The sequence below is a fragment of the Charadrius vociferus genome, unplaced genomic scaffold (assembly GCF_000708025.1).
Source record: "Charadrius vociferus isolate BGI_N301 unplaced genomic scaffold, ASM70802v2 scaffold14, whole genome shotgun sequence".
Classification (NCBI taxonomy): domain Eukaryota; kingdom Metazoa; phylum Chordata; class Aves; order Charadriiformes; family Charadriidae; genus Charadrius; species Charadrius vociferus.
Genome location: NW_009648876.1, coordinates 2,134,921 through 2,159,901, shown reverse-complemented (window position 1 = coordinate 2,159,901; position 24,981 = coordinate 2,134,921). Strand labels below are relative to the sequence as shown.

Sequence of the window (24,981 nt, the reverse complement as noted above, 5' to 3'; positions counted from 1 at the left end):
TTATGGTATTAATTTGTAATGGTGGATTTAGGGAAATGTACTAAACTAATGCTCATTTACTTGCATAATTATGTGTTTTCTACATAAAACGACAGGCTTTTACCTTGCCAATACTGGCACTGAGTTAATGGAAAACAGGACAAGGCGGGTGTGCAAGTATGCCAGTGCTGATGAATGTCAAGCTAAGTTACAGATTTGTTTCTTGCGTTAACATCTGCACAATGTACCATCTAATGCATTACCCGTCAGACTCTTAAATCTGTTATTTTAAATATTTTCATTGCAGTTTAGCTTTGATTATTAATCTAAGAGGCAAAAAGTTAAACTGTATCTTATCTTCTTTGCCACTTGATATGTTAAACAGCCTTCATACCTTAAATCCACTTTAATAAGGCATGCAATTATTAAAGCATTACAGAATGGCCCCAGAGCACACAAGCTCCATTAAATTTGCTTACATCTAATTATGTCTGCCTGAGGCAGGTGAGAAATTGACTCTGATAAGATCTTTCTTTTACCTGTAGCCAAAAAAATAAAAAGGAAAAAGATCGCAGTGATTTTCTATCTAATTGCTATCTACAAGTATTTATGGTATTCGCTCCTTCAATGAATAGCCCACAAAGCACTCTTTGTGCACTAACTAGTGCATTTTAAGTTTTTTAAAGACTGTAGAATACAAAAGACAACCTTATCTTGCTTCAGGCATAAGACAGCTCATCAAGGATGTCTACCTGTGAAATAGTTTTATCTATTCTTTAAATCATATATTTTCTTTAACATTTTTCAAATCAATTTTAAATAATATCTACTTGTTTCATATTGTGTGGGGGTTTTTTCCCTTTCATAATTAGTTTCTTTCAATTGTACAAATTTCAGTGAAAACCACCTAAACTTGATGAAAAATAATTCTGATGTGAAAAGATGTTACATATTATACATACATAAAAAAAAATAAATTATCTTTTCCTTCATGTCAGCATAAGCAATGAGAACATTCTGTTTTATGGTAAAATAACAAATATTAAAATGTACTTTACATAGCCTGAAAACTATTCATCTAAAAAGTATTTTTTTTTTTCAATTAAAAAAAACCATTTTATAGTAGAAAACACAGCATATGTATTTGTAACTGGGCTTCCAAAATTCATCAAAATGCTATTAAATTACATTGCTTGTTACCTATAAGTGAATGAGGAAATGTGGTATTTCTAATCATTCTAATCTCACCAGCAGCCTTAGCAGATCCTAGAGAACAACACAGCAAGACCATCATAGTGGTAATGTAAAAACTGGGTAGAAACTATACCAGCTGAAGAGGAACAAATTCATAAAAAATAAATAATTAATTTTAATTAAAAAAGTCATGGCCTTCATGCAGTCTAAAAGCATTACAATTCAATTCTTGGTTAACATTTAAGAGAAATTACTTTGTTATAAAGCATTCTTTAAAGAAGACAGACAGGAATTTGATGTGAGAGTTGCCCAGATAAACCAGCCATTGGATTTCTAATGCAAGGTTATGCGACAATATTTTTTAAACATACATCTTCAGCCACCAACAATGCTGATCCTCTTGTATTACATTAGCCATTCGTTGGTCCAACAGACCACAAATCTATAGTCAATCAAAAAAGAAAAGGTCCTTTGGTCACACTTTATGCTTAAGACCTCACTTGATACTCTTAAATGAAAAACTGCACAGAGGCCTGAAATGAATATATTGTACCATTAACATGTTTGTTACGTGCTTCTTAGGGTTATACAGCACATCATTCCATAAACCTTCCTATAAAACGTCATTTGACCTTATCTTGACATTCAAACAATAAACAAAGAGGTTATCTTTTGTATTGATTTGCTTCATTATACAAACCTCATTTTAAATATCTGAAACTGAAAAGACATTGATTTTCTGGTGTAGAAAGCAACTATATTGTAAATACCACTTTTTTGAAGGCAATGACGAACTACTACTGTTTGCGATACGCTTTACCAACTCAAAGGCTGTTGTTACAGAAAATGTTTTGGTCTCATATAATTACATCTTGTTTGATCTTAATTTGTTGTATTTCTATTAAAACTTTCACGGTTGTTTTATAATATTGTCTAGCCACCAGTCTGCATCATGTATAAATGACAATACTGTGAACCACTGAATTATGCATGCATCTTTACTGCAAATCAAAACCAAACTAGAACAAAAAAAAAAAATCACATAAGGAATTTAATGACTATGCTAGGAAGAATTACTTTCCAACTTTTCCATATCTACTATAAGAATGAATTGCAAACAGGTAAATAAATTATTCAGACATCATAGCTGTTATTTAGCCATATAATTTTTAATTTTTTTTTCATATTAACATTTCTTATCCTAAAATATAGAATAAATTTTCTGGTTTTCTGTGTTGTGGATTTTCCCATGGGAAGATTCAGTAGACGATATTGATCAGAATCTGAATACGTACCAAAAGCTGCCACTTTTATGATTATGGCTTGAATGTTAGATGATATCATTTCTTTAAGCAGTATTTCCTGGTTCCGACGCCAAAGGTAAGCTAAAGGCTGAAGATTAAGCCTTCTGCATCTTAAAAACAAATAAAAAATTGGATAAAGCCAAGTATTATGCTTTTACGCAGCATGATTCATGCAAAATTAAAGAAAATTAATTTCCCTGATTTCCTACCGTAAAATATTTTTTCTTCCACAATTTCAATACTTTACTATTCCCATATTTCAGTATATACATTATGTCTAATATTAAAAAAATTGAATAAGCTTGCTCTCACTCTAATTCATCCATGTAAGAAAGATGTATCTCACTGATGTAAACAGATTTGCATGGGAACTTAAGCAAAACCATGAGAAAATGCATTCCTAAGCATTTAGGGATGAAAGTCCATTTAACACCTTAGGAAGTGATCACTTTTTATGAACACAACTGAGGCAAGAGTTACTGCTCTGTGATAAACGTGGCCCACATCACTAGTACAATATGGTGAATCTGTTAACAAACCTGTGACTTGGATCAACATCCAAGGAAAAGAATCATTCAGGAAAATGTATACAGCTTTTGATACAAAGTAACAACCTGTTAACGTAAATTTAATTATTTGTTTTGATAGATATCATATTTATACAGCGTTTGATACACAGCATTTGATTGTTTATCAAATTAGAGAATCACTAATTTGCACTATTGATAGGTAACCCTTCTGCAAATTGTCAAGTACCATCAGTTGGTGATAAAATGTGTAACAATTAGTTCCTGCAAAACTTAAAAACATTTAACTATGGGACTACATCAGAGCACTCAAAAATTACATTTATTTGTCAATTATCATTGTTTATCTAATATATGGGCTTTCTCCCATATGTTAGATAGACCCACTAGTATTAGTGTCAAGACTTCATAGTTAAATAGATTTTTAATGTTGACACATAAAACCATAGTTAGCACCCATATTATCTGATTGGTTTTGTTATTACTTTCACATATTTTAGAGCACTAAATTGTGAAATTAACAGAAATATTTAGCAACTCGGAATGTAAAGTAGTTCGTTTAGGCACCTAACATTAGCTAACAAATTAGCTGACTCCAAGTAACTGGGATGACTCATATGAAACAACTTTATTGCAAGGGCTAAATCTACAGAGTAATGTAAAGTTTTTTTACCACTGAGCAACCTTGGAACTAATCAGGTCTGTTTGAAATATTGTGATGTCCTGTCAATCTTTTGGCTATGGCAAAAGATCTGAAACCCACAATCAACAAAAGCAATCTTTAAAATATCTAGTAACATGATCAGGAGGTCATTAAAATGTTTTAAGTGTAAGGGAAAAGAAAAAGAAAGGAGCTATTTCTGACTGCAATTTACCTATTTCAAGTGTAAAGAAAACACTCATGCTGTGTAACTTGCTGATGTGAGTTGAGTTGGCACAGCATTAACTTCACCATTCTTACAGTTCATAAAGTATTCCAGATATTTGCTTTTACCAGCAACAAATAACTTATGAACTCATGAAATTAATATTAATTTTTAACACAAGGTAGTTTTGCATTTTATCAGACATATAGAGTGAAATTTTTTTCCAGACCCAAATAAAATCTTGGCCTATATAACACACACATAATCCTTTTATTAATTAAGGCTTTTGAAAGTTATCACAATTTATCTAGACTTGAAGTGTGTGCAACGTAGAAATGACAAATGAAAACTCCTCATTAATGATAACAGATTTTAAATTTTAAGGAAGGGAAGACACGCACATAAGGATTCTCTTGTATTTAATTCCTGATAACAAGTAATAAAATATTCCTCTATATTAAAACCCTGTTGAAAAATAGAGATACCTGACCACAACACTGGAATTGGGTGAGTTTTCAGTTGAAATCAAAGATCTGAACTTACTCAACTATTTTCATATCAAAACTGTAACAGATCCATGACAGACCTGAAGAGGAATCCAAAAATCCTGTATAGTCTCTACCGGATTTTTACTATTTTTTTCCAGGAAAAAAACAAACCCACAGTACTTATATAAACAATTTGAATGAACTGGGTATCATAGAACATGAGAAATAAACCTACTGTCTCTGGTCCAGAATTTGAGTTAGAAAATGAACATGTAAAACATTTTCCAGAATGTGTATATTAATAAAGATTAATATTTTCTTACACATCTTCAACTCGAACTCTCTGGTAGTCAGAAAGAATGGCTCCCACAGATACACCCTCCACTCCCTCTTTGTCCTGAAAAAAGACAAGAAATACTAATGATAGCAGCATGTGCTGGCCTAAGCAATAGAGATTCAGTACCCCTACTAGCAGAACCAACCAAGAATAAATCTTTTTCCCTGTGCCCAGTACGCAGAACTGAATGGGCTGGAATGCGGATCTTGCATAGAAGTGAGCAGCACAGCTAACCTACTACACGGTTGTTACTCTAACACAGTAATCTACTTGAGTCAAGTACTGTTCTACAGAAGAAACACCGAGCATAAAAAAAGTACCAAATTTAACAGCTTATCCTAAAGTTTTCCTGACATCCTGAAAATTACTTCCAGCTCTTCAATGTAACTGAGGTGTTAGCTATCCCACCTGCAAATAAATGTCAGCAACATAGAATCATGAGGATTAATTAAACTGTTAGCATTTGTCACAATATACAGCACAAGAGGGTGTGAGATTATCCTTTTTATCCTAATACCAGAACCAGAAAACTTGCTGGCAACTTACTCAATGTCATCTCTTAAACATTCTGCTTTAAAAAAAAAAAAAAAAAAAAAGGCTTCCAAGACTTATTTCCTCTGTTTCATTTCAATTACCTAAGCCAACAGTTCCTTATTTTTTCTTGTAAACACACTGAGAATGTAACATTTGAAAATGCACGTATTTATAATATTTTATGAACTCTTGCATTTTTAAGTTGCTCGAGTCCCAATCAACATTCTGAGTTTATTTTCTTTTCCTGAAATTTGCTCCAGCTAGATTTCAGTTAAAACAGTTTTCCTCTTTTAACCAATGTCGATCATAACTATACTGCACAACTTACCTTCTGGACCTGCTCAGTTAGACAGCAATCCTGTGAAGTCTGCAGCAAGATTTTACCATAAAATTTTCAACTAGGTACCTAGATAGTGATTTCAAAACCAAATCCATATGTGCCTGCCATGGTACTGAATTTAAAATTAATTTTCAGTTTCATATCAATAAAACAATATGGAAGGTGCTTTATTCATAATTAGGGGGAAAAATCCTGGTTTATGTCTGTCTGGGATATTCTTTCCTCAATCTGTTATCTTATTCTTCTTTACATTAATTCTCACCTCATATTTGCCCAACCAAATTCCTAAGTTATTCATACCCATCTACACTTCTGATTTAAGAGTCACTGTGTTTATCAAAACTCCTACATACAATAATCTAAAAATTATTCAGGAGTCAGGTTGATGCTTCTCACATATCCAAAAGTGATAGTACTGATAAAAATTAATTTTAGCTTATCTGTCAGTTGTTCATTATCTACTGCCAGTATTATCATTATTAATACCATTATCCAGCCAATATTACTTTTGCTTCTTTTTGAGCTTTCTGTGCAACAATGTTTCAAAGTTCTTTTCGAATAAAGATAAATCACAGGCATCTCAATTTACTCAACTCACCCATCTAGAATTACATTTCTTAAAAAGTTAACACAGTTATGTAAATAGAGTTTTCTTTAAATAAATTTGATTAAATGATTCATGAAGCCTTCTTGGGTCTTCAAGTACATCTAAAATGATTTCCCAATATTCCCTTGTTTCATGCAATTTTGATATGCAGTTTACCTGTACTGCTACGATTGCACTTAAGTTGCATTCTTCAGAGTTCTTTTTAGAAAAATTATGAAGTTAAGCTGCATAACAGTCTTGGAAAACATGACACCTAAGTGTTGTTTGTTTGTGTTTTTATGTAAAAAGAATAACACTAACAATTCCTTCAAAATGTACTCTGTCACAAAGTTCAGACATCATCCAGCGTGTCCAGAAAAGTCACCTGTATTTCTGCTTATGTGAAAAATTAATCACAGGCAATATACCCTCAAAAGTAATAATCATTAGGTGATCCATGCACAGGACCTGGCATCATGAACCAATGTTATTAAACAATTAATACATTAAATATTAACTGTCCATGTTTCCAAGTCACCACACATCTTGCTGTATGAAGGAATGAAGCAGCCTGTATCCCTGTCTGCTCAACACATTATTACATATTTGTAATGGAATCACAGAATCGGAATGGCTGAGGCTTCTCACTTTTGCAGAGAAACTTGGGACTCCTGCTGTAAAGTACATCCAGACTATCAGAGATAGGACAATATATGGTAATAAAACTGAACACCTTTATAGGGAGAGAAGTATCCAACTACAGAAAGGAATAGGGGAAGACAAAACCAAACAAAACACCGCAGAAAAGCATCTGCATTTATGAGATCATAAAGCAGACTGGGGACTCATGACTGATGCCAAGGAAGAGTAAAACAGATTTAGCCTACAAACCAGGGAACAACAACAAAACAAACAAACAAACAAACAAACAAAAACCCACAAAGAACTTCTACAATTACCTCAATAGCTTCCCAGTGTCAGAGAAACTGAATGTTCAAATGCTTTTTCATTACTACTTCTTCATGCAAAGCAGCATAACAATACAAAAGATGCCACAACTAATATATCAAGAACTGCGGGATATATGTGGGGTTTGTGCAGCTAGACACCAATGTGGCAACTACTACTGTCATTACAGCTACACTAGAAATCTGTTCAAACAGTAAGTATTTATTACTTCATGGAACACACTAGGTTCAATGATCACAATAAAAATAAGCAAAATCTGGGAAAAGGCAAAACAAAGAATTATTCAGATTTTCCAGTTATTGAGATTACCATAATTGTTTTGCTTTCATTAAATTAGCAGCAGGTAAATACATTACTGTTACATTCTACTAAACAGAGCCAACTCTAATCCAACCTTTACTTTTTCAGATTCCATTAAGACACAAATCAGTTTGTTCTTATGAAGAAACGTGCAATAGAAAGCCACTAACTGACAGAATACCAACCACCAAACACTACATTTTTTAAGACCTTATACACATACAGTAACAGTACAGTTGACCTTTCTGGCTGAATCCATCGCATGTGGACATCAAGACATGCTTAATGGCAAAACTGTGATAATTCCTTTTGATTTCAGTAAGATTTTGCTATTAAATTCTGCATGCTACAATTTACAGGACTTTGCCAGCTAAAAAAATCTTATATGGTCACAAAGTAAATAATTTTAACTATAGTTAACTATATGTGTATTTTACATATTTCACCTTATAGACATCCATCTCTATGTTTACTTGATAGTTCTCTTTTTTTTATAGTTGGAAGATACAGAATATACACTATTGCAAAGCATAGTCCTTAACTGTTAACATCCAGAAAATAGTTTTGAATTTTCTTACAATCTTCACTTAATTGCAATGCAAACATAAGCACTCTTTTCTGATCCATGGAAATGTCAACTCTCAGACTGTCATCACAGCTCCAGTTAGTACTACCATCTACCGGAAGAATAACAGTAAGCAAAGGAATCAAATCACGTCACTTAACTTTAATATTACAGCACTTTCTGACAGCGGGTCCATCCACAAGATCAGCCATAAAAATACATTAATGATTCTAATAGTGTGGTATTTCAGAAAGAACTGGCAGAAAATAATCTATCACACATACTACTCATGCAGAATTGGAGAGAAGATACATTCAATTTTTCTAAAGTCTTTGTAAGAATGAGTTGTACTGTATCTTTGATTAACAGATTTTTTTTAAAGAAAAAATGGTTCTATTAATAATAAATAATTAAAACCAACTATATTTTATTATTTTTTTTTTTTAAAAAAAGGGACTCTTCCCTGCCACAAATTCAAAGACTGAGACACAGCCGAACTTTTGGAAACAGAATGTAGCAATGCAAATAATGCCTCCAGTGGCCCTGGATTTCCTATCTCAGAGCTCTGAATTTTACCCTTTTGCAAATGATAGTCACCACCAAGAAATAAAATTATGAGATCTTACAGTCTCACAGAAAATAAACAGAGGTGACCACACTTTGAAATTACTTTTGTTTGAGGACTCAGCATCAAAAGCATCAACTTAAAAATACTGTTTTAACGCACAAGGTTTTAAGCTTTTATTGAGTATTAGCAGCAGCAATAATTTTTAAAACTGGAAGAGCTTGGAGCTCACCAATTAAGTACAGATTCCCAACACTGTCACTACTTAATAGTATTGTTTTATTTTTATGTATCTGTCTATTGAGCGTAGTATCATTATGCTGTGATGGAAAACAAATATGATACAATTTTAAGTTATTCTAAATTTTTATTCTTACTATAATTTTTAACAGTTAAATTTAAAAACTTTTCCAGCATAAAACTGTATTGCCACCAATTATTTTATAAAAAAGAAGATTTATTTTTTTTTTTTTGTTAACAGGATCACTCAAAATATTCAGGGCTTTTCCTCTCTATTTCTGTTATATATAAACTAAAAGTGTTCAGCCATAGTGGCTGTCCAGAGAATGATATTTAGGAAATGATATTCAATATATGTTTTCCAAACACTTGAGGAATGTTCTCATCCAATGTTCTATCACAGAATTTTTTTCTATCTATCTCTTCATTAAAAAAAGTGTGCTCAGATATTCTGGAAAATCAGATAGCAAAGACCACTTAATAACAACTTTCATTGTTCAGTTCTGAGTTACCAGAGGCAAACTCTCCCATCAACTAAGTTCAGTGAGTAATGTTTTTGAAGTATCTGATACAAATAGACACGAGCCTATACAACTGTTGTCTCACAATTAGATTAATCTCCATGGCTACATAAATACACGTCACACACAATTTTCCTTATTCTTTTATCATAGAATGGTTTGAGTTGGAACATCTAGTCCAATCCCCGCCCTGCTCCGTCACGGGCAGGGATACTTTTCTCTGGATCAGGTTGCTCAAAGTGCCATCCAACCAACCTGGCCTTGAACACTTTCAGTGATGGGACATCCACAACTTCTCTGGGCAAGCTGTTTTATAACACATACACTTCTCTTTCCTCACCAAAACAAATAATATGTTTACTGTTATCATAATAATATTTATTATAGTGCACTGCAAATCTGTTGTTACCACAACAGTTTCCATTTTATATACTCTTCTTTCTCTGAGAATGGGAAATAAATAGTTGTATCAGAGATATAACATGACAGTAACTCTATCACAAACTTAAAAAAAAAAAGTGATCCTCATAATAAACAAATATACAGTGAAATGAATACCTGTAAGACTTCCTTTCATGATTTCCCAAATACACAGATTCACAGAATCTCCTGTTCGTCTAAGAAGATGGCAACTGACTTGCCCAATACATTTTTTTAACAAGATTACAGAGCAATAAATATGATATTTTTTTTAAAATTCATTCTGGTTTTCAAGCTCTTACAAAATATATACATCAGCAAAGATACTCAGTAAGAAAACTCCCTCAAATTTAAAAAAAAAAAAAAAAAAGTACCTGGAAGTAGAGACTTAAGTGTCCTTCCTTATACAAACACAATACTTCTATATTAAAATGAACTGCTTTGCAGACCTGTTTGTTTGGGATTTTAAAAATTCTAGTCCTGAATCATAGGAAATTTCAAAATCATCCTATGGTAATGGAATTTAAAAAGCCATTATAATCATTAAGGTCACAGAACTTCTATTAAACCAATGTTGGAACAATGGTCAAAACTTGAAATTTAAATATCAAGTAGACTACTCATAGGTTTTGTTTTAGAGTTTGATCGGGTTTTTTTCAATTATACATACCTATAACATTTAGAGGGTGAATGTGTATGTGTATGAATGCATAAATATACACACACAAAACCACATAAATATATGGTGTGTATATATACACACACACGCATATATATGTACATACGTATACAATATATCTTGAAGTTGGAAACAAAAGAACGGAAGACTGATTTGGCTACTTGCTTACAAGCTACATTAAATCTGATTTAAATAGTCATATACAAGATGTTCTGCACTTATTCCAGTTTATTTCCGTTGATAATACATACGTTTTAATCATCTTTTGAAATGGCAGTACATCATGTCATTTTTCAGTGGTGGTTAGCATTCTCGTTTAAAGAATTTTGACAGGGAGCTATTCACCACCATCACTTTTCATTTAGTTCTTCTGATGGTAAAGAGCAAATATAAACTTCCATCACTGTCCAGACAGCAGCTTCCACAAGGAGAAACATCAATATACTGAATAAATGCTTCGAAATGGGAAAACTAGTTAATATACTTACATACCATGAAATGGAATAAATTCAATCCCCCTATTCTGTACGGTTCAAAAAACCAAGGTTGGAGTGGCACAAATTCAAGAAATAAGAAGATTTGAAGGGAAGAAGAATGGAGTATGAGATGGAACAGAAAAAACTAAGATCTAACAGCCTTCATAAATTCCTGAACTGTACAAAGTTTACATAAAGCACTGCTGCCCAGTGCATTCAGCTCAGCACTTGAAGCATGCAAAGAGTACGAACTGAAAATTAGTTCTTCACTGGATTCACTGTTTGGTATTGAAAGAGTTATTGGACATTTTGCAAACAGATGGGATTTTGTTTCATTCAGAGCTGATCGTGGTTAGCAGAGAATCAATCCCAGAATTAACGGTGCCAGGTCTCAGGTACTACTACACTTCACCTTTTAATGTGGAATCTGACCAGGTTTGCTACCACAAAGGGCATGTTCACAAAACTGCTGCCTCAGCAAGGGTAGAGCAGGCTGACACCTGCAGGCTAAATACCAGGGATCGGCGCTGAACTCCAAAGCCAAGGGACCAAATTTGGGGAAATCCTGGAAGAAAGATGTTAGGTGCTGTGTCATATAAGTAACAGAGAACAGGAAAATGTTCAAGGAAAGCTAATATGGACGCGTGGGTTTTTTCTTGGGTTGTTTTTTTTCTTTTAATTATTATTAAAGAAAACATCAGGTAGCATTAACTTAAGAGATTATTTAATCTTAGCAAAATTGTACTAGTACGTAGCTAGTACAATAGATTAGTCTAAAGTAAAAATAAATTGCATCTCTGAAATATTTGGATAATACAGAGAGCACTTATACTCAGTCCAGTATACTCTGTCACAAAGCATCACATCATAAAGTATGTAATACATACATAAAAACAGATACTAAACATAGCTGTACACAGATGCTAACAACTTTTTATTTTCCATATGACTTTTTAAAACTCATGTTTCCCCATCAAAACTACCAAAATCTATGACTTCTTTTAAAAGCCAAGTATGAAAATCAACTTTCAATAACCATCTAAATAATACCATTTATGTACATAAGAATTATTAGCTATGTTTTAACAGTAAGTGAAATTATGTAATTATTACATGTCTTGTTATAACTATTTATTCCTGCTCATAACATTCATGAAGAATAATTTTCATGAATAATTGTCAGAACAGCAAATCGTCCTTTGCTACTGTAACTTTACTAAAATGTACAATTTATATTTAAAGCTTCATAGTTTTAAAGTTATATATATTTTAAAACAGTTTAATGAATAACACAATTCAAAATTGCTGCTCTCCATGTATCATAAATTACTTAGCTGTATTTTCTATCAGCAAATAGTATAGAAAATTAAACAGTTTTGTTAAAACTCCGAAACATCAGTGCCATGAGCATGCTTACTGTTATGCAGTTGTTAAGGTGGCTCTGTAATACCCACGCACAATACTGACATACTGCTTCACAACTGAAGTAAAATATAAACAGAAATGTAGAAGTAATTTATGCTAGCACACCATGATTTCAATTTTCCTTTTTTTTTTTTTTTTAATTTCAGTGACTGACATTCAATTCAATGAAGGCTAGTGACGGTAATTTGAGGAAATGTCTACATATGCATTGTAGCATGCTATTGGTAGAAGTATGATACTAGTAAGTAAAAAATTCATCGCAGTGGTATTGGTACAGAGGTTTTCTTTAATTTCACATTTTAATGTCTTTACCTGAACCTCTCAGAGTTCAGCAAAAAGAAAATTAGTGCTAATGTTTTCAATTTAATTAGTATATAACATGCACTGTAATTATTAGTGGGAAATGTTATATTAATGAATGTAAAAGTTAGCTGTAAATTACCTTGGAGTTATTATCAATTTCCCAAGTTACTGCTCCTTAAGATAACCCTCTCCCTATGGTCCTTCCGGTAATTTTTCTTTGCCTGATAAACATGATGATTAAACAGCACACAGTGCAACCCTTTGATACTTTTTAAATTAAATCCATGCCCAGCCTAAGGGCTGTGTCTGATTTCAACTAAATGTGTCAGTTAATCAGATAAAGAATTATCAGCAACTCAAAGAAACAGCAGCCTTAGGCTTCATCAGTGCCAGAGAAAGCTGAACAAAATAAGACATACAGACAATATCACATTATGAGTAAAGGTTACTGCTAAGCATATCACTGCACAGAACTATTCACCACCTTAATAATGTCTATCTTAAATGAAATATTACATACAACAGCCAAACTAATATCAAAGAAAGAAAAAAGAAATGCTAGACCTGTGCCTATATATGCTTATTCACGTGTATTGCAAGAAAATTTGAACACTCTGCTTCAGAAAAATGCAGAGTATCCCTAAAAATTTACTGTTTAGATCTGTGCAAGAAACTGAAGAAAAAAGTAGCTAAAGAATGGCTACACTAGGTTTAATTTTTCACATTTGCTTTAGAGCTTTGCCACAATAGAGTTCATTTTATGACCAAGATATAAAATAGATTATCTCTAAATGAAATTGTCTTTCCAATTAATATGCTCCTTGAAGCTAGCATGAGTACCAGAACACTGTTACACATGCTTAAATTAAAGCTTAAGGTCAGTTGTGTCTGAATAATGATTATCAGTCATTTGCAAAACTTCAAATTAAAACACAACATATTTGCAGGTGTGTGATTGACAACATAGACATTAGCAACAGGACTTTTAGGCTACTGCAACTATTTGAGTGGAAAATTCTTAAATATGGGGTTTGCCTTATCATTTGTGAAGCATTCTAAGATCATTAATTATACTGATCCTAAACAAAGTATGTGATTTTTCTAAGTTTTGATATGTCTGTCAGAGGCAGCTGCCAGTAATCAAAGACAGTATGGAAATATCTCTGAGACACAGGGATATAATAACTCTACTTCAAATTGAAAAACCACTGTTTGTTAAGGTTCTGCAGACTAACTATGAATTGCATAGTCTTGCGGATCACTACACATCATCTGGGACTTTCCTGTCTTCCATTCAGAGACCTCAAAGGATGTATACCTCATGTCTTTACTACTTAGCAAGAAGCAGTTCCAAAAACATGGGTGGAAATTAATTTCATGTGGATTCACATGAAATCCCTGTGTGAACACTCTCGTTTAAGAACTTCAGTAGTCTTCAGTGGGCTTAGCTTAACTCACTTTAAAAGTAAATTACTTTTGAATAATAGTATCTACACAAGGAGATAATATTATGTTACTAATCCACTTTAAAAGCTAATTAGATTCATTTTCATGAATGCCCTGCATAGGTCACAGACAGACATGCCACCACCTTTAAGCATAACTGATGGACTAACTTTTAAGAGTTTTACAAATGTAATTATTGAAATACCGCACACACACATGCAAAATCTATTAATTCAGCATAGGGGGGTATTCATCAGCTCTCAGTCACAGCTTTCAGTATCTAATTGCAATCTCATAAAAACCTCATTTAATTAGTGTATGGTCCTCTTGCTACCTGCAAGCACCAAAGATTCAGGGATATGGTGCAGGGGTACGTTTGTATGCACATAAGCACATGCACGCACCACTGCAAATGAAAAAGAAAAGAGGGGAAAAGAGACAGAAAAAACATTCTCAAAGTCTCATATCAAACAGAAGTATATTGAAATCCTGCAGTTCAAAAGGCTGGAATTAAATTCTAAATAGCAGAAACAGAAAAACAGGAAAATCTTCCACTATAGCCATACATCACATGATAAATGCAGGTTTTCCTGATATACTGATTCTCTGTTTAGCTGCATTTACGAAGTGAATGATTAGTCTTAGGAATTCATTCATTAATGAATGAATTTTTTTATGTCATCTCCTATATTAATTATTTTCCTAGAATACAAGCAAGTTGAGATACCTTTTTAGATATCATACTATTTCACAACAATTTTTTTCTAAATTATTTTAGATTAACTGATTCATTTTTTCCAATCAAAAAATAAGTCATGCTAAAATGAACGCACTTAGTAAAATTTAACATAGTGAGATATACCTATCAAAAACCTAGAATACTAACATCAAAATCAATAGACTTATCCACTATTGCAAAGGTGACCTAAGGACTTTTCTACAGAACTGTAAGTTTTGTGTTCTTTATACAACTGAGTGCACAAGAGGCCTACATGCCATGAACAGAAGGTACAAAGTCTTGGATAGGGAGACAACAGTCTGCAGCTGAACAAAAAGAAAAAAAAATTAAAACATTGCACTTTGTGCAGGGATTTAGTTTCACATAAATGTCTGCTTCACCTTTGGGACTTCCAGCTCTTAAATGTTCAAAAAATTACAGAGCAAACTTGCCTGCAGACGCTTCTTTCAGGAAAACTTATTTATAAAATTACCTCAACGAAGACTGATTACTTAATTTGATAACCAAATTTAGCACAAACAGTCAAGTCCAGATTGAATAAAAGACATTACATCGTAACGACAAGATGCCAGTGAACAGCTACAAAACAGTCAAGTAACCATACAGTTTTCTGTTCCCATGCTAGATTGGATATTATAAGTGTTGGTGATTGTAAGTGTCACTATTTTGCAATCAAGACCAATTATATCAACAGCTACAACATGAAAGACACAGCAAATTTATAAACACTTCTTACACATTTATCTAGAATTAGTAGTCAACCACTGTGATTTAAATTTGAAAACTAGGATTTTAAGATATCGAGCTTATACAATTATGCGTGGCTTCTTCAGTATTAAAAAAAAAGAAAAAAAAAAGTCTTTGTCTTATGAAGGCACATAGTGGCCTATATTATTACTTTCCAGATCAAGGTCTTTCTGAAGACAAACCACTTACTAAATCAAGAAAAAGAAGGTCAAAGGAACATTAGATTGTACGTTTCTAGTCAAGAGAAGATTCATGATTTAGATAATGCAACTCAGTCAACTGGCATCATACTCTCTGACTTCAGACAAGGCAGAATTTCACTCTTCAATTTCTTTTTTAAACATTACCTTTAACAAACCGTAAGACAGCCAAAAGCCAGCCTTGACAAACTAAGATCTTGAATACAGACACAAGCTTTTTTTTACCTTGCTCTGCGTTAGCTTTCGACCACATAGCCTCCAAGGGGACCAACTTACAGATGCTAATGGCAATCCACCCCTCCACAGTGAAGACCAACAAGACACATATCTAGTACGGCATCTACAAAAACTCTGAACAGACTCTACAGCTTGCTCTGGTTACCTGAGGTAGGCAGCATGGTTTGGATAATTCAACTCATTAACAGAATTCCACTAAGGGAAGGTACTCCAAAAAAATGTCACACAAGAATTAACTGTCTAGCCTCATTTATTTCTATATGAGTATTGTCAAAGCAATGTTATTTAATGAAGTATGTCAGAACACACACTGGCAAATACTGAAGCACATAAGTAACTTCATTCATGTTACATATTCTGTCAGCAAACAGTTCTTTTTGCCCAAATAAAACTGTAGGCGTGACAGGACAAGATTCTGAGTTTTCTTTTTGTTGTCTTCTTACCACGTGCAAGAGGACAAGGCTCAGAACCATAGGAGAAAAACACATCTTTAACGAAAACAAGCTATTTTGTCTAAAAAGATATTTATTTTTCTAAAATTAACTCTCACATGCTGCAATAAGACATTAAAGTAAACTAGTTGCCTGCTTCCTTTAACACGTTCTAAATCATATCGGAATTTCAGATGGAAAAAGTAAATTTTATTGTCAATAACAAGTACGATAAATAGGTATGTTTATGTACACTTAGATAACTTACTCTCCCATATACTACAGCTGAGAACATCTTTCAAAGCTACACTTCATATTTATGAAATCTACGTAATATGCATCTATACACACATAGACAGATACATATGCACTGAACTCTAGTTACTTTAACTCTAGTTACTTTAAAAGGAAAAAAAGACTTTTAGGACTACGGCAATTTGCTCATATTTTTCTCATGACTCAAACTCCAAAGAACTGTACAAAACCTTTACCTCTTAGAGAATATATTTTCATAATACTAAATGTTCAGAGCTTTGTAAATTCCAGAATTTGTAGAAAAAAGCTTCTAAAAGTACTTATAAATCAGAAACTCCATCAAAATTTAACTGTCAAACTACAGCAACTAACCTTGAAGAAATAGCATCTGGAGCATATTGTACTGGAACAAAATACCACATTCTCTAAAAGGAAATGAACTTGCACTGAAGGTTGACTGAGATATAAAATTATTCAATGCAATATTTGAACAAGTCGTGCAAACATTGTCAAAGGTGTTCATTACTACTTGCCTGAAATGTTGATCACATTCAGGAATTTGAAGTACTTGAATAAAAAATATCCAATGATAGACACGAAAAAGGAAGTTTTAACCTGACAGTCCCTTGAAGGCAATGATGACATTTCATCAGTAAGTCTGAACATTCTTAACTTGGACTTTTACAAACAGCTAATTTACATTTGCATCACTGCTGAGTCATGCCATCTGATAATATGAACGTGGTTTATATAACTAATGTACAATGTGCAGATTCAAAACATTCGCATTCATTCCTGAACTGTCACAAAAACTGTAATGCTGAAGTACGTGCAATTGACTGATTAATAAATTAAAAAAGAATAACTGTTGATGGACAATTTACAAAAAACCCTGCTGCTTTTCACTTTCTTCTGTAACAACTTCTTCAAATTTCATATACACATTTTCAAATTACTAAATCATTAAGTTGCAATTACTCCTACAAGTTGATCAACTTGGAATAGACTCTGAAGTACCACATACAAAGTTTCATACAAAATCTCTAATAAATATTTCAAATTTCTTTTTTTTTTTTTCCCAGGGATAACATATTTTGGATTAGTTATCTCAAAAATATTCTCATTATCTGCACTGTCAATAGTCAGCTCTTCTGATCTTATCATCACTCCTCCTTGCAAAAAAAAGCTGAACACAGGACTTTCTAAAACATTAAGCTGGAGGAAAACAGTCTATTTGGAACACACGTCCAACAGAAAGGCCTCTTTCTTTTTTGACTCGGAACAGAAACCACATGAACCCTCCTCTAATCTTCAACAGAATTTTTGTTACTTCTCCAAAAGTCAACAGGGTTTGGAAGTTCTTTAAAACTGCTAGGAATCTCAACAGTGCAACACCACAAGTTTGTTCCATCACATCAAGTTAAGATGTCTAGGTAACATTTTTTTTTTTTTTGAAAGATCACTGATCCTGGAAATCACGTCCAAATGATGAGAAAATACCACTGAACAAAAATGAACGAAATAAAAGCACACTCACAATTGTCAAATTCTTCTATAGCCTATATAAATTTATAGCAATCCTAATAAAATATCCCTGAAAAAACAAAACCAGCACTTTTATAAAGGTATACATTTTCTGCTAATTTTTAATACAGCAATCCTTTTCAGATTTAAGCATTTACACAGTCCTTTTTGCTCAATAATTACTACCGTGAAACTGCAGTGTCTGCACTGCACTTCTCATAGTAAGAATTCATTGAGGATTCACACACCTTGAGCAAAATAAAGAGAATTGTGCACATGCTTTGTGAAAACACTATTATTTTATGCTCCTCATCTATGACATCATTTACACTTATTGAGGAAAATATTGCAAATTTCAACAAAGTTTTTCCCAGAGTGCAGTGAAGCACATAACGCCACACTATGATTTTCAGGTTTGATTCTCTTATAAAGTGCCTTTGTTTGGATTATTTTTCCATCACTGTGCTTGAAAAAAAGACAAGGTCACCTAGCATTACTAAAATGATAGCAATGATTCCAAGTCTTAAGAGAAACACTCCAAACCAATATCAAAATACACTCTCTGACAAGCTTTAGAAAGTTTACTTGAAGCCTCAAACTTTCCTCTTCATTGGACTACTTAGCAGCAAGAATCAAGGGTTCTTCCCACTTTCTTATCACAATAGAAACAAGTATGTTTCTATATAATCTCAGTCCCAAATATGTATCTGCTGAATGAACACATTTCAGACGCTTCAGCTACTGCAGCCACATAGAGTCACTTTTAAAAGTTGTCTGTGTCTACCCTTGTTTAGATATGGTAACTTGGCAGAACGATAGCTTAATAATACATTCTTAACAACAGCATTCTCCCATTTACAATAAAAAATGTTTCTACGTCACATGTTTAGAGCTTAATAATTAGAATCCACTAACCCCCAAACTTTTAATATAAGTAAGGAACCAAAAATACACCCTGAACAAGTAGCGCAATATTCTGCTTTAGTAAAAGCATGTTAGATGTGCTGCAAGATTGTTAAAGTCAGTACAGTAGGTCCAGATTGCCTCCAAATTCCCATTTTATACCCTATACTCAAAGAGTAAACTGCAATAAAGAAGCAATTGCAGAGCAGAAGCTGACTGAATTTCAGGTCTTTGAGGAGAGAACAACTTATGACACAATTCTCTGATATCAGTCCTTGCAGCTAGAGGTATGTACAACTAGACTGTTAGTTTCTTTAATTTCTGAAAGAGGCCTCAAAGGCTCCCACTGTGGTCCAAGCTTCAAAACACCCACTTAATTGCACACACATTAAGGGCCTTTGCTTTATTTTAATGAAAGACGACTAAAATTGCCATCTCTCACAATGTCTGGCAGACTAGTAAGTAAAGTAAGTAAGATGTAAGCATCAATACCAGGAGAGCATTCTACCTTTGTAATATCAAATGCTTTTTATAGGTCTCTGATTGGACAAATTGTAGCATTCCTGAATGTAAGAAAAAAAAAAAGAAAAAAAATAATCTGTGTCTTCAGCAGTGATTGAACTGGTATGTACCCATTACTTGACGCGTGGAATTCATCAGCAACAGCACATGCTTGCCAAGGGATGAAATGAGAAATTTAATGTTCTCAAAGTGGTCTGAATGATTAATCTGATGCAACCACATTCCCACTCTGACAACTTGGTCAGGTAGCCTCTGTCTATAACATTTTTACTCAATTCTTCAACACAGAGTTTGATAAGGGTTGACTTATTAATGGGGCCACAGAAAAAGAGTCTCTGCTAGTATACCTCGTGACCAGTAGGAAGTATATTCTTGAAATTAATGCTGTGTTGGATTCTGTCTCTCCTATCTTTTAGCACCTTTACTGGTATTCCCCATTAAAGACAAAGATGGCATAACCGTCTCTTGCCCATTATAATGATACTTTCTGCAAGCTCTGCAAATTAACACCATTCATTCTTTGGAACAAACTTATTCCACCAATAATGAAGACAAACAGCCTAGAGAGGTTTTCAGCAGGGCTTAAAATCTGTTTCTCTCCTACACTTAAAACTCCTTCGTTTGCTTTTGTAATGATTCCACATTGACACTGTGACTAGGTATCTACAGAACTACATGAGTTAACTTTAATGCAGTCCGTTATGATATATCTCCGAGTACCCTGCGGAGGCATTTAGTTCTTCAGGGATCATGCAGTATCCACTGACAGCTCTGATGAGACTGAATCTCCTGAGTCCAACTGCCTGTATTCCCTACTTGTATTTCCCGCCTCATCTCCTGATGCCCTTTCAAAGTGGTTGTGATTTAATTAGAAGGGAGGATTCCTCACCTTTCTAAATGAGTGAGGACAACCTTATTTTCATATAGCATTGTAGCACACAGAAGGCACAGCACATTTATGGTACAGACAGAATGTGCAAACCACATTCACAGCTAGTTACACTAATCCCAGCATAACGTCCTCAAAATCAATGAAAAAATCCCCAAAGCTGATAGGCTTCCCTTACAACCATCTCAAGGTAATTCAAATTCAAACAGACACATAATTAAAAAAAAAAAAATATTTCTAAAGCAGGTATAAAAATCATTTGGCAGATATATTGAGCACTACTCAGTACCTCTTTAAGTACCTCTTTCACATTGATAAGATGCACAGAAGACACGTACAAAAAATCATGCGTGTCAATGAAAAAAGAGTAGTAATAGCAGATACATGAATAAATTTAGTATCCAGCTTACATCATGGCTTTTACCACTTTCAAAAAAACACCAGTGTCCCAGAATGGCCTATGTTAGGAACCATCCAAACGTCACCTGGTTGAGCAGTGACTATGCTTTCAATTCAGTCTTCAGCATTTTCTAAAAAGTTGTTTTATCAACAATTTATTTGAACTGTAAATGCCTGCAAGAGTCTGACTCTTAAGTTATCATTACTGGTTTTGCTGTATCAAAGGACAGCATAGAATTAAGTTTGCATTCATTTTACATTTTTGTTTTCTAAGACATAGAACATGCATGTTTCATAGTTGGCAATGTTTCTGCAACATGGCAGCAGTTCACTTATTCCAAGCCTTGCCTCCTCCTATAATAGAGTTTATGTGATCCATACAATAAGCCACTCATTTTAATTACAAGACATGGAGCTATTTCCCACTGACAGATCCTCATTTCCTTTCTAGAACATTGCCTTTTAATTTCTCAATCACTTTGTGTATCATTGTAACTAACAAGTATTCTGGGAATACAGCCCCGACTGGATGTTCTAGACCAAAGCAATCTGTTGATATCAACAATTTTTTCTAATAAAACAGGAGTAGACTAAGTAGTCTGAAAAATCCTAAACGTAGCAGAGAAGCGCGGATTTAGGCCAGCATACAAGATAGAGCTCAGACAGATGAAGAATACAATCATTTTACTAGAAGAGTGCAAATGTAATTCAAGAAGTGCAAATGGACTGGACAACAGAACAATTCAATCCAGCCTGATTTTTCTGCTCGAGCCTCGGAACAGGGAAAGTTGCCATTCCCTGTCATACAGATCACATACAAAAGGGCAAGAGTGTCAGGATGCAAGACTCCAGGGTGCAACAGGCTGGCTGTCAAATCACGCTTCTCTGGATAAGCAACAGCAGCACTGAAAAGGGTGTATTACTTAATCAGGATTTATAAAAAAGGAAAAGAAAAAAAAAAAAAAAAGGATGCTACCTAAGCCTCTGTTCTGTCTCCTGATGTTTTTTTTTAAAAGAATCAATATTATCAGTGATGGAGTTCACTTTGCATTAAAGGATATCTAATGCCTCAAAAAAGGTCCATGTTTTTGCTTAAGTCTATCCAAAAAATCAATTCAATTCATGCTAGATAAATATTAAGCTATATTGTTTCCTTTGATAGATAACTACAATGAAATGTCACACAGCATAGTATCAGATTGCAGTAAAATGTTTCTATTGCTTCTATGATACAGGTAGAACCATTGCATTCCATGCAACGTAGAATGAAAAATTAAATCTCTGGCAAGTCTCAGACATATGAAAAATAAATTGACCATTTGCTAAAGCAAAATTCTGATGTCTAAAATATACCTTTAAAATCATTTTAAAAAAAAAATCAATTAAAAATGTAGTTTCGATAGTAATAGTTTCAATTTAATAATATAAATACCTAACATAGAGATGCAAACCTTCACTTACGAAAACAGGTATCTGAGTAACTTCTTTCACACAAAGCGTGCGGCTGCAGTCAGTGCAACTACCTTGAGGTCCTAGACCAGCAATTTACAAAGGACAGTCACCCATCGGAGGCCTTTTTCAATTTCAGGGAAGGAATCTCTGGAGGAAGCCTGCTATGTTCAAAGCACTCCACCTGAACCACGTACCTAAAATGATCAGATCCAAGCATATAAAATCATACATTTATTTTATGATTGTCAGGATCTAGCAGTTTCAATGGCTTAAATTTTCTTTCCACAATAGCCAACCCATCCAGCACTATAAGAGATAAAATCTGCCTGTAAATACAATCATTGAACACTAAACCTACCATTACTATAGTACAAAATATGAAATAAGTGTAATTAATAATCTACATGCTCATACACTATACAAAAGAATGAATAATAACATGCTTAACCTGAGAATACATTCCAAATTCTTCTCTCATATATACCAGAATTAAATGTGAAGTATTCTGTTATTTAAAACTCTGTTTAGCTTATCGATATTTTTTAATTCATTCCTAATACAAACAAGTTTGATACATACTAAAAACAAGGGCTTTGTGATTATAAATGGCTCTAATAAATCTGAGTGTGGTAGGCTTTTGCATATTTCAGTTACCTCATGCTCTCAATTACAAAACAAATTCATGGATATTAAAAATATTTAAAAAGACGAAGAAGAAAACTAGTGTCAATAGTGTCAAACCACCCTGCCAAAGAAAAGTTGAAATCTATCTGACTGTAAGACTATGCACTACAATTATTCATTAAATTCAATTAAAGGTTTTAACTAATCACAACTCTGAAAAAATATGAAACTATTTATTAAAAAACTCCTGAGTATAATTTGATTAATTGATTAATCTTTTCAAAAAGCTGCAGAAGAAATGCTCTCATGGCATACAGATGGAAGGGAAAGACTGTTACACTTAAGACAACAGCTTGTTTATGCAACACACAATGAATACCTGATCGCATATGGAGAAGGGACGCTACTGTTCCTCAAACTGATTTTAGAAAAAAACAAATTTCATTTTTATTTCAAAGGTTTTAAACCCCCTTCTTGTATTTTCTGTCCTAAGAAAGAGCCAACTGTAAAAGCTCAAGCATGTAGGACGAATCCCTGGGTGAACTGGCACGCCAGCTGAACGACAGCGTTCGCAGGGGCACAGCACATGTGCCTGACCAGTGTCCCACCAGGCTCCTTCTTACCCACCTGCTATATTATGCACTGCAGAACTCCGCACAACTGGCTGGAAAAACCTGCACGTGATTTCACTCCTCCTCCTATCCTTTGCAATTGCAACATAATTTAATTTGATCTCTCAACTTCTTTAAATATTGATAAGCTTAAAAGCTGTAGCATTCTGATCAAAAATTAGCAGCTTCATCATTCCACGTTATTGATGCATCTTGCATAAACTTCTTCTGAGGACCTCATACTAAAACTTCTGGGTTTAAATGCCAAGGAATCACATCACTAGAAACATTAATATGTACCTTTTCTTAAATGCATCTTTTTGAAAGATACATTTGTATACAAGGGGGTTTATAAATTCAAATTTAAAAGATTATTTCATGTCAAATTTACTTCTCTTGAAATGTTTTCTTTCTTTTAAACTCTATAAATGTGCCATGCATTTTTATCCCCTCTAAATTTTGTACTGTGAATTTTACTAATACCTTATCTTTAACAACGAACATGCAGTTAGTCTTGGGTAGGGGAGGTTTTCAGATTTCCTTGATTTTAAGGTATTTTTTAGCAGCAGGATACAAAAGGCACTCCTTAATCTTTTTAGTACCAGAACAAAACATCTTTTGAATCAAAATAAAATCACTACATCATGAATGTTAATATCATTCTGTGAAAAATAATATCATATGACTAGAAAAGACCATCCCTTTAGGGAGAAATATTGTGTTAAAGTGGATTATTCTTTTAGTAGTGTAATGGAAAGGCATTCCACCTAGTCCCAGAAGAAAAATCAAAATATGCATTTAAATGGAAATATTGTGAAATGGATAGGACAAAAAAAATCCTCAGAACTGTAAAGAACTATGTATATATGCACACACACATACATATACATGTGCACACACAAAACCACATACATGAAAATTTATTTATACAATTTCTTTCTATTTAATTCTAAACATATATATATTTATGTATATCATTTTAAATTTTAAAAGATAAGTTTGTAGCTCTAGGCTTATTTTGCAAATATCAAGATGCAGTCACATTCATATATACTGGCTTGGGCCACATTTTCAAATAATATATACAAGTTAGCTCTATGCAAAAAGTTGGGAGTATTCTTTTTTAATTTTCTGCACATTTTGTGCCAGACCATATTCTAAACAGCTTTTACAAAGTGATAATGTTTCACTGACAGTGTTTTGTGTACTTCACATATAATTAAATCTCAGACAAACCTTGAGAAAAAGAAAGCAGAAAGCTAAGCAATACAGCATGTTGCTCTTTTTGACCCACAAACGATTATCAGTTATTTTAGAAGTTATGACAGTTTTCTCAAGTCCTTAAGGAGTCTGACACCATTGGTATAGCTTTTAACACTGCATT

General features: G+C 33.5%; 1 protein-coding gene across 1 annotated transcript in view; it reads right to left on the bottom strand.

The window, feature by feature from the left end:
• DPH6 (diphthamine biosynthesis 6) overlaps nucleotides 1-24,981 on the bottom strand; it is a 206,830-nt gene that overhangs the window by 157,024 nt on the left and 24,825 nt on the right. Inside the window, exons 3-4 of the mRNA XM_009886923.1 lie at nucleotides 4,682-4,755; nucleotides 2,469-2,587 (exon numbers count right to left, since the gene is read on the bottom strand). Coding sequence (XP_009885225.1) covers nucleotides 2,469-2,587; nucleotides 4,682-4,755 — 193 coding nt within the window. The remainder of the gene's footprint in view (nucleotides 1-2,468; nucleotides 2,588-4,681; nucleotides 4,756-24,981) is intronic.